At 36.2% G+C, this 13,150-nt stretch overlaps 1 protein-coding gene across 2 annotated transcripts; it reads right to left on the reverse strand.

The window, feature by feature from the left end:
- Nucleotides 1-660: 660 nt before the first annotated feature.
- LOC108975593 (membrane alanyl aminopeptidase) lies at nucleotides 661-12,935 on the reverse strand. 2 transcript variants are annotated; one of them, XM_018944177.1, is made up of 7 exons: nucleotides 12,814-12,935; nucleotides 5,269-5,778; nucleotides 3,302-3,460; nucleotides 2,762-3,236; nucleotides 2,454-2,695; nucleotides 1,265-2,392; nucleotides 661-1,185 (listed from the first exon to the last, which is right to left on the reverse strand). In XM_018944177.1, exons 1-7 carry the CDS (start codon nucleotides 12,822-12,824, stop codon nucleotides 891-893), a joined length of 2,820 nt encoding a protein of 939 aa, XP_018799722.1. In that variant the 5' UTR covers nucleotides 12,825-12,935; the 3' UTR covers nucleotides 661-890. The 2 variants fall into 2 exon arrangements, with proteins under 2 accessions (XP_018799722.1, XP_018799723.1); XM_018944178.1 differs by lacking the exon at nucleotides 12,814-12,935 and adding an exon at nucleotides 8,266-8,345.
- Between the last annotated feature and the right edge of the window lie 215 nt (nucleotides 12,936-13,150).

Genomic DNA, 13,150 nt, shown 5'->3' on the forward strand with positions numbered 1-13,150 from the left:
CAATTACTTTTTCGCATTGAAGCATTTCTTTTCGAACTGGATTGCATGCTTAACTTAACAGACAAAGTGGTCGATTCCCCTACGGGGGAATGTCAACCGTAAAGACGACAAAAAGGTCAACTATCAACGTATTAACATCACAATATTAATATGGCCTTACCAAGGAAATAGAATAGGTGCAGTTATCAAAGATCAAAAAATTATACTCAGAAAATCACACTTTTCAGTCGTGACTTAGAAAATAGCATCGTTTGCATGGATTGAGATTCTGCTTTTTGTTATATTGCCCGCTCACGAATGACTCAGTCCCTTTGTCTTTCTTTGTCGTCTCTTCGTCTACGAAAACACAGTTGTGGCGACAAAAGTCTTCGTGTGTGAACTGACCAATAGTCTCCACCAAAAATCTCAAAAAAAAAAAAAAAAAAAACAACAGATCTTTGCCGGATGAAATCCGGTCGATACCGGTAATGTAGAAAAGTCTGCCGTTGAAATTGACTCACTATCAGTCTTACGGTACACACTTAACTACTGGCTGGTGAGAGAAGATGGAGAGAGAGTGTTTTCCATTGCTTTGGAAAGACCAAAATGGAGTGGCACTGGATTCACTTATTTGATTAGTGTGATGCTAGCACCATGCTTGTTCGAAAGAATAGACTGCTATACGATTGTTATAAAGCTTTTATTCGTTTTAATCACAAGAAATTGGCTTGATGACATTTCATATTTCACTCCATACTTACATATATACAAATGTATTTACAAACAAACTAAAAATCAGAACATATTTTCAACTGGATTTAAACTAATTTTTAGAACTACTGTACACAACTCTATGTATGTACATACATACTTTTACGCCAACAATAGGCATGCTCATGCAGGAACCAAACCTACTGCAGGTAGCGACCAACGAGAGCACAAACAATYGTCGTCAGAATGGCAATTGAGTTAGTTCCAGCGGCATTGCGGTTATCCAAATAGCTCCTAAATTGTCCCAATTTSTTTGTGGCCCATGCTAAATTCTCTGCCACTGTCTTTTCAGCGGCGACAAGCGTGGACTCGGCACTGCCGAATTTACCCTTGTTYTGTTCGTTGAAAGTCTTCAGACTCTGCTGCTCAGTCGTGGTGGTAAAACGAGCGGCAATATTAGCGATTACAGTGGCCACCGAAGAGTAGCTGCCCATACTGCAAAAGAAAGTAGAAATTGAATATTTAAATAACATACATCCAAAGAAATAACTAAAACTTGATGGTGAGAACTTACGCTTCCGCTAGCTTGTCATAGTTGTCTGTGACTAATTTGAAGACTGGACCGACATTCTCATTATTTTCGGTGTATAGACTGCTGAGTGCGCTCGATTTATCCTGACGGCGAATATCGTCACTCACAATAGCGTTGAAATACTTTGTAATCAGGGTTTCATCTTTAACACAACCCAATGTACTGAGTATCAGGGTTTGTTCAGTCGCCGAGTTGCTTGTCAAAAATTTGTTGAACAACGTATTGTAGTCGTTTTCAGTGCCGTAACGCATAGCATTACAGTATACAACCGAACGGATATTCACAGGCACGGCAGTTGTATTAATTGTGGCAAAATATTCTTTTGATTTGCTAATACACTCTTCATTGCCGAACTTGCAGGCCCAAGACAACACTTTTGTACGAGTATAGATATCCAAGGCGCTGTCCGTCGTTTTCTCGACAAAGCCGAGCTTTTCGTATGCCGTTTTCGTCAGTTCGAGTATGTATTCGGCAAATTGTTTCGTATCGCTGCCAAGACGTATAGTTATGTATGAGAAACCATTAAAGGCCGAAGTCCAAGGCAGGTAATTCGTTTCACTCTCCAAATACTCGAGCACCTCCAAAGCTTTGTCGTATTGCACGATATCAGCACGTGCCAAATTGAGCAAATCATCGACTATTTGAGCACGATTAAGTTCATGAATGCCACCCCAGCTAGCAGAGTGCAATGTCCTATGTATGGCATCCCAAGTACTGTCATCATAGTTGACACGATAATATCCAGACTCCTGTATATTCAGTATSATCCAGTCGGCGCTGTTTGTTAAGTTAATTGTGAGTGGCGTTTTTGTGGCGGTCAGGTARAATTTGGGTGTTGTGTCTGCGAAATTCTTCGCATCGCTAGTTGTATATGAGATTGGGACGGTGTAGAGTAACTCAGTGTTGGCGGTATCGCGATCTTTCAGCAGGAAACGCTCTTGCTTAACGCTGAAACTCTTCTTGTCAGCGGACAATGCGACAGTGATGAGCGGATAACCGACTTGTTGTGTGAAGCTGTTAAAGACGTTTTCAGCATAAGTTTTACTCGCCTCTGGCCAATATTGTAGCCAGACGGTTAGAAGATTGGGTGGAATGGTGTTAGTGTATTTGCTAAGAAAAGAAAAACATTGTTTAAATGTTAGTTGTCATTTTATAAATTAAAAATACATACTGTTTGTTCAGATAGTCGTTGAGCGATTTCTTGAAGTTCTCCTCGCCAATAGCATGCCTGACCATGCGTATAACACTGGCGCCTTTATTGTAAGAAATACTATTGAACATGCGGGATAGATCACTTGGGGTGTTTGTATTTTCATCACTCATCGGATTTGTGCTATTGGTTGAGTCCATATTCATCACAGATTGTACTTGATCGACAATAAATTGTTGATCTAGCCCCAATTGTTTTTCAACCTGTTTGGAAGTGGGTAAATAYAAAATAAGTAAACGTCATTTATACATACAATATCGAATACATACCATAGCTGTGGCGAAGTATTGGAAGTAGCGTGCGAAACCCTCATTCAACCATGTATAACTCCACCAATCGCAAGTAACCAAATCACCGAACCACATATGGGTCTGTTCGTGCGCGACCACACTGGCAATCGATTGTTTAGCGCTGAGCGTAGTCGAGTCCTTATCGTAGAGCAAGGCACGTTCTCTGTAGGTTAGGAGACCCCAGTTTTCCATTGCACCGGCAGAGAAATCAGGAATTGCAGCCATATGCATTTTATTATTACCCATTTCGTAATAATTAATGCCAATGTAGTCATTGAGTGCCGTCAAAATTTGTTGACCAACAGTGAAACTATATTCGGTCTGATCGTAATACTCAGGTCGTGCAATTACACCGAAATTACTGTTATTGCGTTCTGTAAACTCAGACACGATGAAAGCGAGAAGGTAAGTGGACATACGTGGTGTTGGCACATACACATCCTCCACATAATTACTGAAAAAAAAAAAAATCAAATCGAATTGCATTACACTTGAAAAGCATTTAGGAAATGAACTCACCCATCAGTGTTTTGGCTGGAAATGCGCGTGTTGCCAAAGGTGTTCAATGTCGAGGGTCGTCTAATTGTCACGTCGAAGGTAGCCTTGAATTTTGGCTCGTCGAATGAGGGGAAGGCGCGGCGTGCATGATTCGTTTGGAATTGCGTAGAGCCAATCCATCTAGAAAGTAAGTAATTTATTTAGAAATTGTGATTACTTGTTGGATTGCAAAAAAATTCAGTACGGTGCGTTTAATTGTGCTTGAACCCTATGAAAAGATATTAAATTACCCTAGATTTGATCAATAGCGTTGAATTGAATTACTGAGATTTTCTTAAATGGTAGAGAGATAAAACACAAAGCTTTTTTTGCTGGCTACTGAAATGCTCTGAACTTTTACTTGAATCCATTCATTACCCATCTTAAGKCCCAGCATTCATTRTTGGATAATATTCGACTGAATAGACCTGCTGGACATGGTGAAGATAATACTCGGAGCAGTGAAGATAATACTCGTATAGCGAGCATAACTGCGAGCGTACACGAAGACCGTAGAAAGTCGGTGGAACGACTTGGCACATTTTACGTCAATATCTTAAATTGGAATACAGTTTCTGCAAGAACTGAAGGCACTCAACCTTCCCAAGCGGCATCGCTTCGCTTTATGTGCTCTTGAAAAGTTTCAATAGGATCCGAGGTTTTCGAGATAAATTATGTTAAGCAATATGACCCATTTCTGGTTCAATGGGTATATAAACAACCTAAAGAGATTCAAGAGCTGCTATTTTTCTTCTTTCTGRCGTAGAAGCCGCTAACGCGGTTATAACCGTTTCTTCTTTTGGCAAGGCACCAATTGGAGATTTCAGGCGAAACCAGGTCCTCTTCACCTGGTTCTTCCAACGGAGAGGAGGTCTGCTTCCCCCGGCGGGTACTGCATAGAATGCTTTGAGAGCTGGAGTATTTTTGTTCATTCGGCCGACATGACCTAGCTAGCGTAGCCGCTGAACTACGTCAATGTTGATTTTCGCAGAACCTTTCTCTCGAAAACTCCTAACGTCGACTCATCAGATGTTGTCATTGTTTTGTTTTAGAACGTCGAGAAAGAACTTTACTTCTCAATTGCTTGCTTAGTCCGAAGTAGCACCTGTTGGCAAGAGTTATACTGCGTTGTATTTCTAGGCTGACATTGTTGGTGGTATTTATGCTGGTTCCAAGATAGACGAAATTATCTACGACTTCAAAGCTTTGACTGTCAAAAGTGACGTGAGAGCCTAGTCGTGAGTGCGACGACTATTTGTTTGATGACAGGAGATATTTCGTTTTGCCCTCGTTCACCACCAGACCCATTTGTTTTGCTGCCTTATCTATTTTGGAGAAAGCGGAACTAACGGCGTGGTTATTAAGGCCAATGATATCAATATCATCAGCATGCGCCAGCATCTTCTTTTATAGAAGATAGTACCTTCTCGGTTTAGTTCTTCAGCTCGAATTAGTTTCTCCAGGAGTAGGTTGAAAAAGTCACACGAAAGAGAGTCGCCTTGTCTGAAACCTCGTTTGCTATAAAACGGCTCGGAGAGGTCCTTTTCCTATTCTGATGGAGCTTTTGGAGTTGCTCGACGTCAGCTTATACGGCTGTGCTAGTTTTGCGAGGATACCAAATTTAGACATCGCGGCATAAAGGCAGCTCCACTTCAGACACATCGCATCGATGAATTAATTTTGTAAAGGAACACTTCGAGAACTTTCGTCGATTGACCACCAAGATTGTGTGTATATGTAAAGTCTAAAGTCTATGCGGACAATCCTGCTTGGATTCAGGCCTTGGGGAAAAACATTGCGCATGTCATTCGCCAGTTACCAGTCGAAATAGTTGAACGAGTAATCGAAAAATGCACTCAACGGATGAACCGAAATGGATGATGCTTTATTACACATTTTTTATATTGCACACACCAACATTTTTTTACACCTAACTAACGGGTACTCACTTTGTGTTATTTGCCGCATCAACATATGAACTACGATAGAAACCCTGCATGTCATCGTCCATGGTGCCATTATAGACGAAATGCAAGAAATACGTTTTATTCGCTACCAATTCTGTCGTCAAATCGTATTGGATTTTRTCGGTGACACTGTTATATGTGCCCGCGCCCAAATTAGTTATTGTATTGGGTTCGTCTTCAGACCATAATTCTCTAGTTGTATAATTTAAGTTTTTCGTATGTAGAATCAATGTTTTCGTATTGATGGTTGAATTGATTTGTATKGTAACTTCACCATCAAAAGTGAAGCGTTTATTGCCATCAGTTTCCAATAGGTATGGCGTAAGCTTTAGCTTATAATTCCATGGCAGTATTTCCGTTGGCAAACGATAATCGTTACCGTCGGCTGCAACTGCTCTGCCGGCCACCTCGGCTTGCTGTTCGTAGGGCGCAGCAAAAGCTGTAGCGCACAAAAATGCCACCAAAAAGGCAGCGAGGTACAGTTTGGACATTCTGTAATATATAGAAATGAAATGAAAATATGGAATTATTAATTATTGAAATCAGTAAAAGACGAATAAAAAATGTAAAAATCATTTAAATACAATTTTGTTAATTTTTTTCTTTATAAAGCTTAACTTATTTACAGACTTTGATGACTTGCTTCTTTATTAACATTTTCTTGACGCAAATTCGAAAAAGTTGGGTTAAATATCGCAACTGACTTCGATGACGACCATATAATAAACCTACAAGTATTTATTGGATGTCTTATCAAGACTATCATAAATTATGCTATGAGTTTGCAAATAAAAAAATTCGTAATCGATATCAATATCATTGCTATGAACTATAAATTGTCTAGAGTTGTTTCATGATTTATGCCGAAGATAGCTGTGAAAGCACTTTATTGTGTACTTCTGAGAATTCTATAGCTTTCATTCATTACAAGCTAAATCTAATTATTAAAGCACATAAACATCCATTTTAAAATTCAATCCAATTCATAATTTTCATTAATACAGCGATAATAATATAATAAATATCAAAAAACTACGTAGAGTTTTTGAAAAAACATCTCAAAAGCTCATACCATCATCAGTATCGATTTCTAAATCATTTTAGTTAAAGTACTGCACTAACAAAATATTCTTGTAATAAAATATATTCACATAATCAAAGAACTTATAGCATTAGTTGTTTGAGGTAATAAAATTTAAGTTTGATTAAATTTGGCATGAATGAGTAATGGCAAAATGAATTGCTACTTTTGACACATGTTTCTTTTTAACCTTTGCAACCCTTACACTTAGATTAAAAGAGAAAACTAGTACTAAGCATGAAATTTCTTAGCTGTTAGCTGAATTTTCGTTATTCTAGGAGTTAGTATGGCGCACCAGCTCCAAAGCTCCAAAGCTCATAAACTCTACACTTCACACCCCTGAAAACAATACTAAGTTGATAAATTTTTTTGGATTATGTCAAGAAGCTGATTCCACTTGGACAGCTAAAAAAGCGATAATCGATAAATCTGTCACAAATTTTGATGTCAATATTAGCCGCTTCAAGTCCAATCATAAGTATGACTATCGAGCTGATTCACCCTCAGCTTTTTAAAAGAAAGTGAGAAAGCGATTAGATTTTACTACTTTGCTATCCTTCCTACAACTTTGAGAATTCGCATGCTAAAAGTAAGAATATTKTTGTCGCCTATTGCCTTCGGTTATTGAACAATTCAGTTTCGGTAAGATGGACCTTGTTAAGCGCTAGTAGTTTAGTAGTAACGGTAATTCGGTTGGCAAGATATCAAAGACTGGCTGGTTGCTAACCAATATTTTGCTGAACTCACATGAAGTCCATATACTCTAAGCGAGTCCGCTAGAGCAGAATTCGTTTGATTTTTCTTGSTAAGATAATAAAAAATATCACTCYTCTCTCAGGTTATACTGYATGCAAAATCKTGTGAAGATATCTCGTAAAATATAAAAGCTATCCATACAAGAACGTGATTTGGATAATTCAGTTCGTATGATAGCTATATGTTATTGTGGTTCGATATCGGCAGTTCCGACAAATGTGCAGATTCTTGGGGACGACATGAGATTTCAGATCGATATCGCAAAAACTGAGGGACTTCTAGGGGAGAAAGTGAGATTTCGGATCGATATCTCATAAAGTGAAAGACTTATTAGAGAGAAAATGAGGTGTCAGATCGATATCGCATAAACTGAGGTACTAGTTCGCAGATATAAATACAGATGGACATGCCCGTTTGATCATTTATATATATACTTCATAGGGGCTCCCACGTTTCCTTTTAATGTGTCAAGAATCATAGAAAACTTAACAGCTGATGAGGGTATAACAAATTGAAGTATGTGTTTGTAAGCTTTGTTTGTATCTTTTTTTAAATATTATTATTAATGTTATAAAACCTAAATATATAAAAGTTGTATGAAAGGCTGCCAAATCCAGCTTTCTCATCAGACGTTGGCCCTTTCATATATCCTTTTATCTAATGAGACCACTTCACACATTTAACTAAGCTTTTCAATTGTTGGTTTCTCAAAATTTTCACTGCAGACTTTTACAAAAAGTCGAAGTAAAAAAAATTTTATGGGTGGGTAAAATGGGTCACTGGAGCTTTCGTAAATTATGRCAAAATTATGTTTTTAAGATGTTTCTTGATTAGAACAAGTTATTTGTGCGAGAAGTTCAACCAAAAATTATTCAAATATAGTGTTTTTTCATTAATTATTTGTTTCCTGAATTTATGTGATGCTCAGTTGTCAAAAATATGGTCACAAAAATTCTCACTTCACTTTAGATTTGCACTTTGATTTTGACTCGCTGTTGATTATTAACTTTGGTTTTTTTCTGCCTTATCCTTTGCTTTATAAAAATCAAACACTATTTCACAACTCAGCACCAATAGGTCTCTCTATATATATACTATATATATGTATTTATACATTTATGTATATCCTTTTAAGTGCTAACCTTAAGTGCCTTGTATTTCTACCGTTTTCGGTTGCGAACAGCAATCAGTGGCGGTTAAATGTCTTAAACTAATGTCTAAATGTAAGCACATAGACCTTTATAGCTAAGCAACGTCGCGGCTTATCTACTGTTTTAAACTAACTTTATTAGCAATGATAAGGATAATTATCTCTATTTCTGACAAGWGCTAGATATTTTATATTACAATATTAAGAGCAATTATAGCCACTCGATAGAGCAATATCACTATACAAACAAATACACACATGCCAACATACACACACTGAAGACATAATATTACTTGTATGGACGCAAATTGATTGCTGGCAAAAATACACAAGTGTGTGTGTGTCAACCATTCCAGTGCCGTAACGCCCTATCGTTTTTGGCAAAAATATTTCAGTATTTTTTTTATTGCACTTTTCCCATTTTATTATAAGCATTTTTGGTGAATTTCAACGATTCAAAATGCGTAATCAGTTAATTTATATTTTAACTGCTACGTGTGTTCGGTCTCTCTCCAATTTCCGCTTAGTAGAATGAAGCAAAAGCAGAAAAGCGCATATACATATGTTGAATGCTTTATCTGTAAACACCCTTCAATCAATGAGGTTAGAAATAAAATTTTTTTTATGCATCTCATTAGTGGCTTTTTTTTCGTCGGTTAAGTACTGGGCGCAGGCTACAACTTCGCTTATCTCATGCTATCAGTAAGTAGTCTCGCTTGGACTCTCTTCATGCCGGCCTGTTTACGATTTCGCAATAGGTGCATTGTACAAGAGTATAACGTTTTCGCTCATATTATTCTTATATATACGTAATGGTTGCTTGTTATGCATTGAATCGGTTGGCAAATAATTTGGATCCGTATAAYTAAACTGATCATTACCAACAATGATTTCTTTGTACAAAAATTCAGTTATCTTTGACTGTTTTGTCTATTCTCTAAATATTAGATTGTCATGCTCTAAAAATGACGTTCGTATTTCAAGTTGCATGAAATGCTACAGGTAATTCTGCATTTAATGAAGCTGGTAAACTCTTACAATACATAAGTTCAGGAAAAAGATTCTTCTTGAAAAGTCGGCTTTCTTTTCCTTGCGGCTGCACTCTTACAAGATACAAGTACTGCACCAGAGTATAACAGTTTTCGTGGTATAACAATTTAGACTCCCGCAATTTGCAAATAACTAAGTCTGGAAAATTCTCTCAGGTGTTGAAAAATCGTTGTATTAAATATGATGCATAACACTTGAGAAAAAATCAACTTGGAAATTGGAAACCATTACATAAGGCATATGAGGTTAAGATCAAAGACTAGATCAATTCCATTCATATTCAGCGCTTTTTTATGGAAATTCATAAAAACAACTCGGACTGACGTACGGCATGACTTGGCGCATTTTATGCTGAGAACGTACAAAATACAGCTTGTGCAAGAATTGAAGCCGCTCGACSTTCCCAAGCAACATTGGTTGGCTCTATGTGCTCTTGAAAAGTTCTAAGAAGATTCATATTGTTCAGCGATAAGGTCCATTTCTGGCTCAATGAGTATTTAAAAAAGCAAAATTGCCGCATTTGAGACGAAGATCAACCTGAGGAGATTCAAGAGCTGCCAATGCATTCAGAAAATATGTCGGTTAGGTGTAGTTTGTCTTCAAAAATGACGCCGATGGGAATGTCACCGTCAATGGCCRTTAAAGCCGACTATTTGATGCCTGAAATGGAAGCTTTCGGCTACAATTGAGTTTAACAAGACGGCGCCACTTCCTACAAATCGCATCAATCAATAGATTTATTGAGCGAATATTTCGGTGAGCAGATAATTTCAAGTTTTAGGATRGTCGATTGGCGACCAAAGTTGGTTTGCTATCACACTACTAGCCTGTTTCTTGTGGGGATTTGTAAAGTCTATGTGGACAATCTCGCTTCGATTAGAAAATTTAGACTCTGCCGAGACCYACATTTGAAAGAAATAATCTTCAAAAATATAATGAAAAAAAGGAATGTTAATAAACATTCCCCATTAAATTTGAAGTTTTGTATTTTTTTAAGTAGAATCTCGAAAAAAAAAACACTTTTCAGTATATGATAGTAAATTTGTAAACTTACGCGTTTTGAAGGCTAGGGCTAGGGCATATGTATTGGGTAGTCGATAAAGTCTTTTCGTATTTTGAATACATATAGTGTGAGAAAGGTCAGATTTTAAGCTTCATTTAGTAACAGTTGAAATTTTTGTATAAAAAGGGAAGAATGTCACGCAAGCCACCAATGATATTTGAGAAGTTTACGGAGAGGATGCTGTATAGTTCGTTTAGCACAAAAATCGTTCGCTCCGTTCTGAAAATTTCCAAATTTCGATTTACACTGATGAAAATGTCAAAAGTGATCGACCAAAATTGGACATATTTGTTTATTTATTTATTAGTATAAACAAAACAAAAAAAGTTGAAGTTTGATTAGAAAAACGAAAAGAATTTTTCGACTACCAAATATTTATTTCTGGGAGACTTTTCAATTGACCTACCTAGCAYATTTAATCCACGATTTTGTAGTACTGGAAAACTTGTTGCCATACGATATTAGTTATTCAACTCAATTTTCAATTTCAAGAAGTTATTATCAGTAAACCAAAAACAAATTAATTAATTAAATCGTGTGCCGTGAAGTCTTTTCAGATTTCATTTGATTATAAATTGATTTGTATAAAGATTGCGATATGAGTACGTGTAACAGAAAAKAAAACTCGATAAGGCAGATAATATTATTGAAGATTTTTTCAATCCCGAATTTTCGGGATCAGTGTGTATATTGTTCGGCTCAAAATTCAAGTTTAGTGTTGAGTTGTTTAGTYGAAGAGACCGAAACCCATGTTGTCGTCTTCCTCGGACTCCAACTCCTTCCTTTTGGCTTCTTCCTTCTTCCACCAGCAGCTTGCTGGAGTCCTTAATGAACTCCTTGATGGTAGCAGCTTCCTTGAAAAATTGCCAAAACCATTATGGCTTGAAAATATTTTCGACTGATCGTTCCTTAGCGGTTAAGTTTCTGTGGCTAAAATATTTTGCCGTAATTGCCATAAAATATGTAGTATTGGGTTTAGAATGGATCCGTTTTGTGTTTGCTTTTTGTCATTTTTTAAAGTATCCACTAGTTGGCGATCATCAGAGATCATCGTCTGATGATCATCTACAATAATATCTTTACCTAACCATTTTTCAAAACACGTTGGCTAAGATCGATAGAGTGATTCAGAGATTCTCTTTATCTATATTGTCTCCAGAAATTTCACAATAATACGAATACGAATTTCAGCTGGTTAGTTGACACGTAGTGGTTGGAGATAAGAACCTTCATCCAAAATKGTCCCACCAAAGATAGGTAGAGGCTAAATACAAATATATTACATTTATTCATAAAAACTTCAAGATGTGACGTGAATTGGTTTAAAATTGGTAGAAATGTTTAAAAAAACGCAAATTGATTAACTATTTGTAAATTTACTCACTTATTATGATACCTTATCGCACTCAGAATTGTGTTAGTCATTATAGTATGACCATGTATATCTAATCTAATTTGCAGCAGTTAATTCTAATAWTTTTATTGGTGTTAATGCCATTCCTTTATTTTAACTATTACTGGTTTCTATTGAAGTTGAAAGCAAATTAAAATTTATGAACAAGTTGTGCGGGGATTTTTCCGAAAGCACTTTCATATATCAATGCAATTATAATGTGTGTTTATGGTCGAAGGTTAATTGATWTTCGTTCAGTTATGAAATCATTCATGTAAAAACACTTCGAGGAATCAGAGAACTTTAGTTTGCTCTACGATAAGGATTTGTTATTATTGAGATAATCGGMTTATACTTTTCGAATTTTACTGAAATTTAATAGTCGTTAAGTTATGATCTTCGAAAAGTCAAAGTTTTACAAAATTTAATTGTAAATACTTAAAGGTGGTGAATAATTCAGAACCTTTTAGATTCTTAAGTAAATAATTAGGATATTATTTTATTTTATGATGGTTTGTTGAATAAAYGGCCCTCAGCTACATTGCCAAACATCAGGTTTTTTAGAATGAGTTTAGCATTGATACGAACCATGGCCAAAACATTAACCAAAATGTTTKGAGTCGAATCATAAGAAATGTTTAGATTATCAGCTACGATCTTCACGCACTGTTCTTTAACTTCTTCGATGTTATCCYCATTAGCAGTGGTGGATGGACGATTTGCGAATCACGCAAGTTTTCTATGACTTCATGTCCTTCACTGAATGCTTTCCAGAACACTTCTGTAACATTTTTAAYGATGCCGYAGGKKTGATTCCATTGGAAACATAAAATTGCACAGCARATCAGTTGATAATCTGTTTATTTCGAAATACTTTCATAAAGTGAATAATTAACTATTAGTTTAAGTTTGTCGTACAAAAGTTGAAAAACAATTGCTTTACTTACTTATATACACATKTATAGCATATAATATAGTATATACTTGCATTGTGCAAGAACAATTTATCAATTAAATCTTATGTCTGCACTCACCTGAACCACATTCTTTTAAAATAATACGAAGGATAATTATCTCAGATAATTCCAAAAACATTGGATTTGCGCTCCGTTTGAACACAAATTATTACAATTATAAACATTCAGACAAATTGCATCTCTCAAAGTGCAAATTAACAAATAGGTGRAAACGATTTTGTGATAACAGCATCACTTCTAGCGATGAAATAGAGTAGTATCACTTATTTCTTTATCTTTCATATTCGTAAGAACGATTGAAAAAAAAAAATGAATAAATTAGAGATAAAATGATAGGAGAAAAAAATTGGTTCTGACATAAGCGCATTAGGGTAGTAAAAAATTTATACGAATG

This window comes from Bactrocera latifrons, unplaced genomic scaffold (genome assembly GCF_001853355.1).
Source record: "Bactrocera latifrons isolate USDA-ARS-PBARC rearing strain unplaced genomic scaffold, ASM185335v1 scaffold_67, whole genome shotgun sequence".
Taxonomy (NCBI): domain Eukaryota; kingdom Metazoa; phylum Arthropoda; class Insecta; order Diptera; family Tephritidae; genus Bactrocera; species Bactrocera latifrons.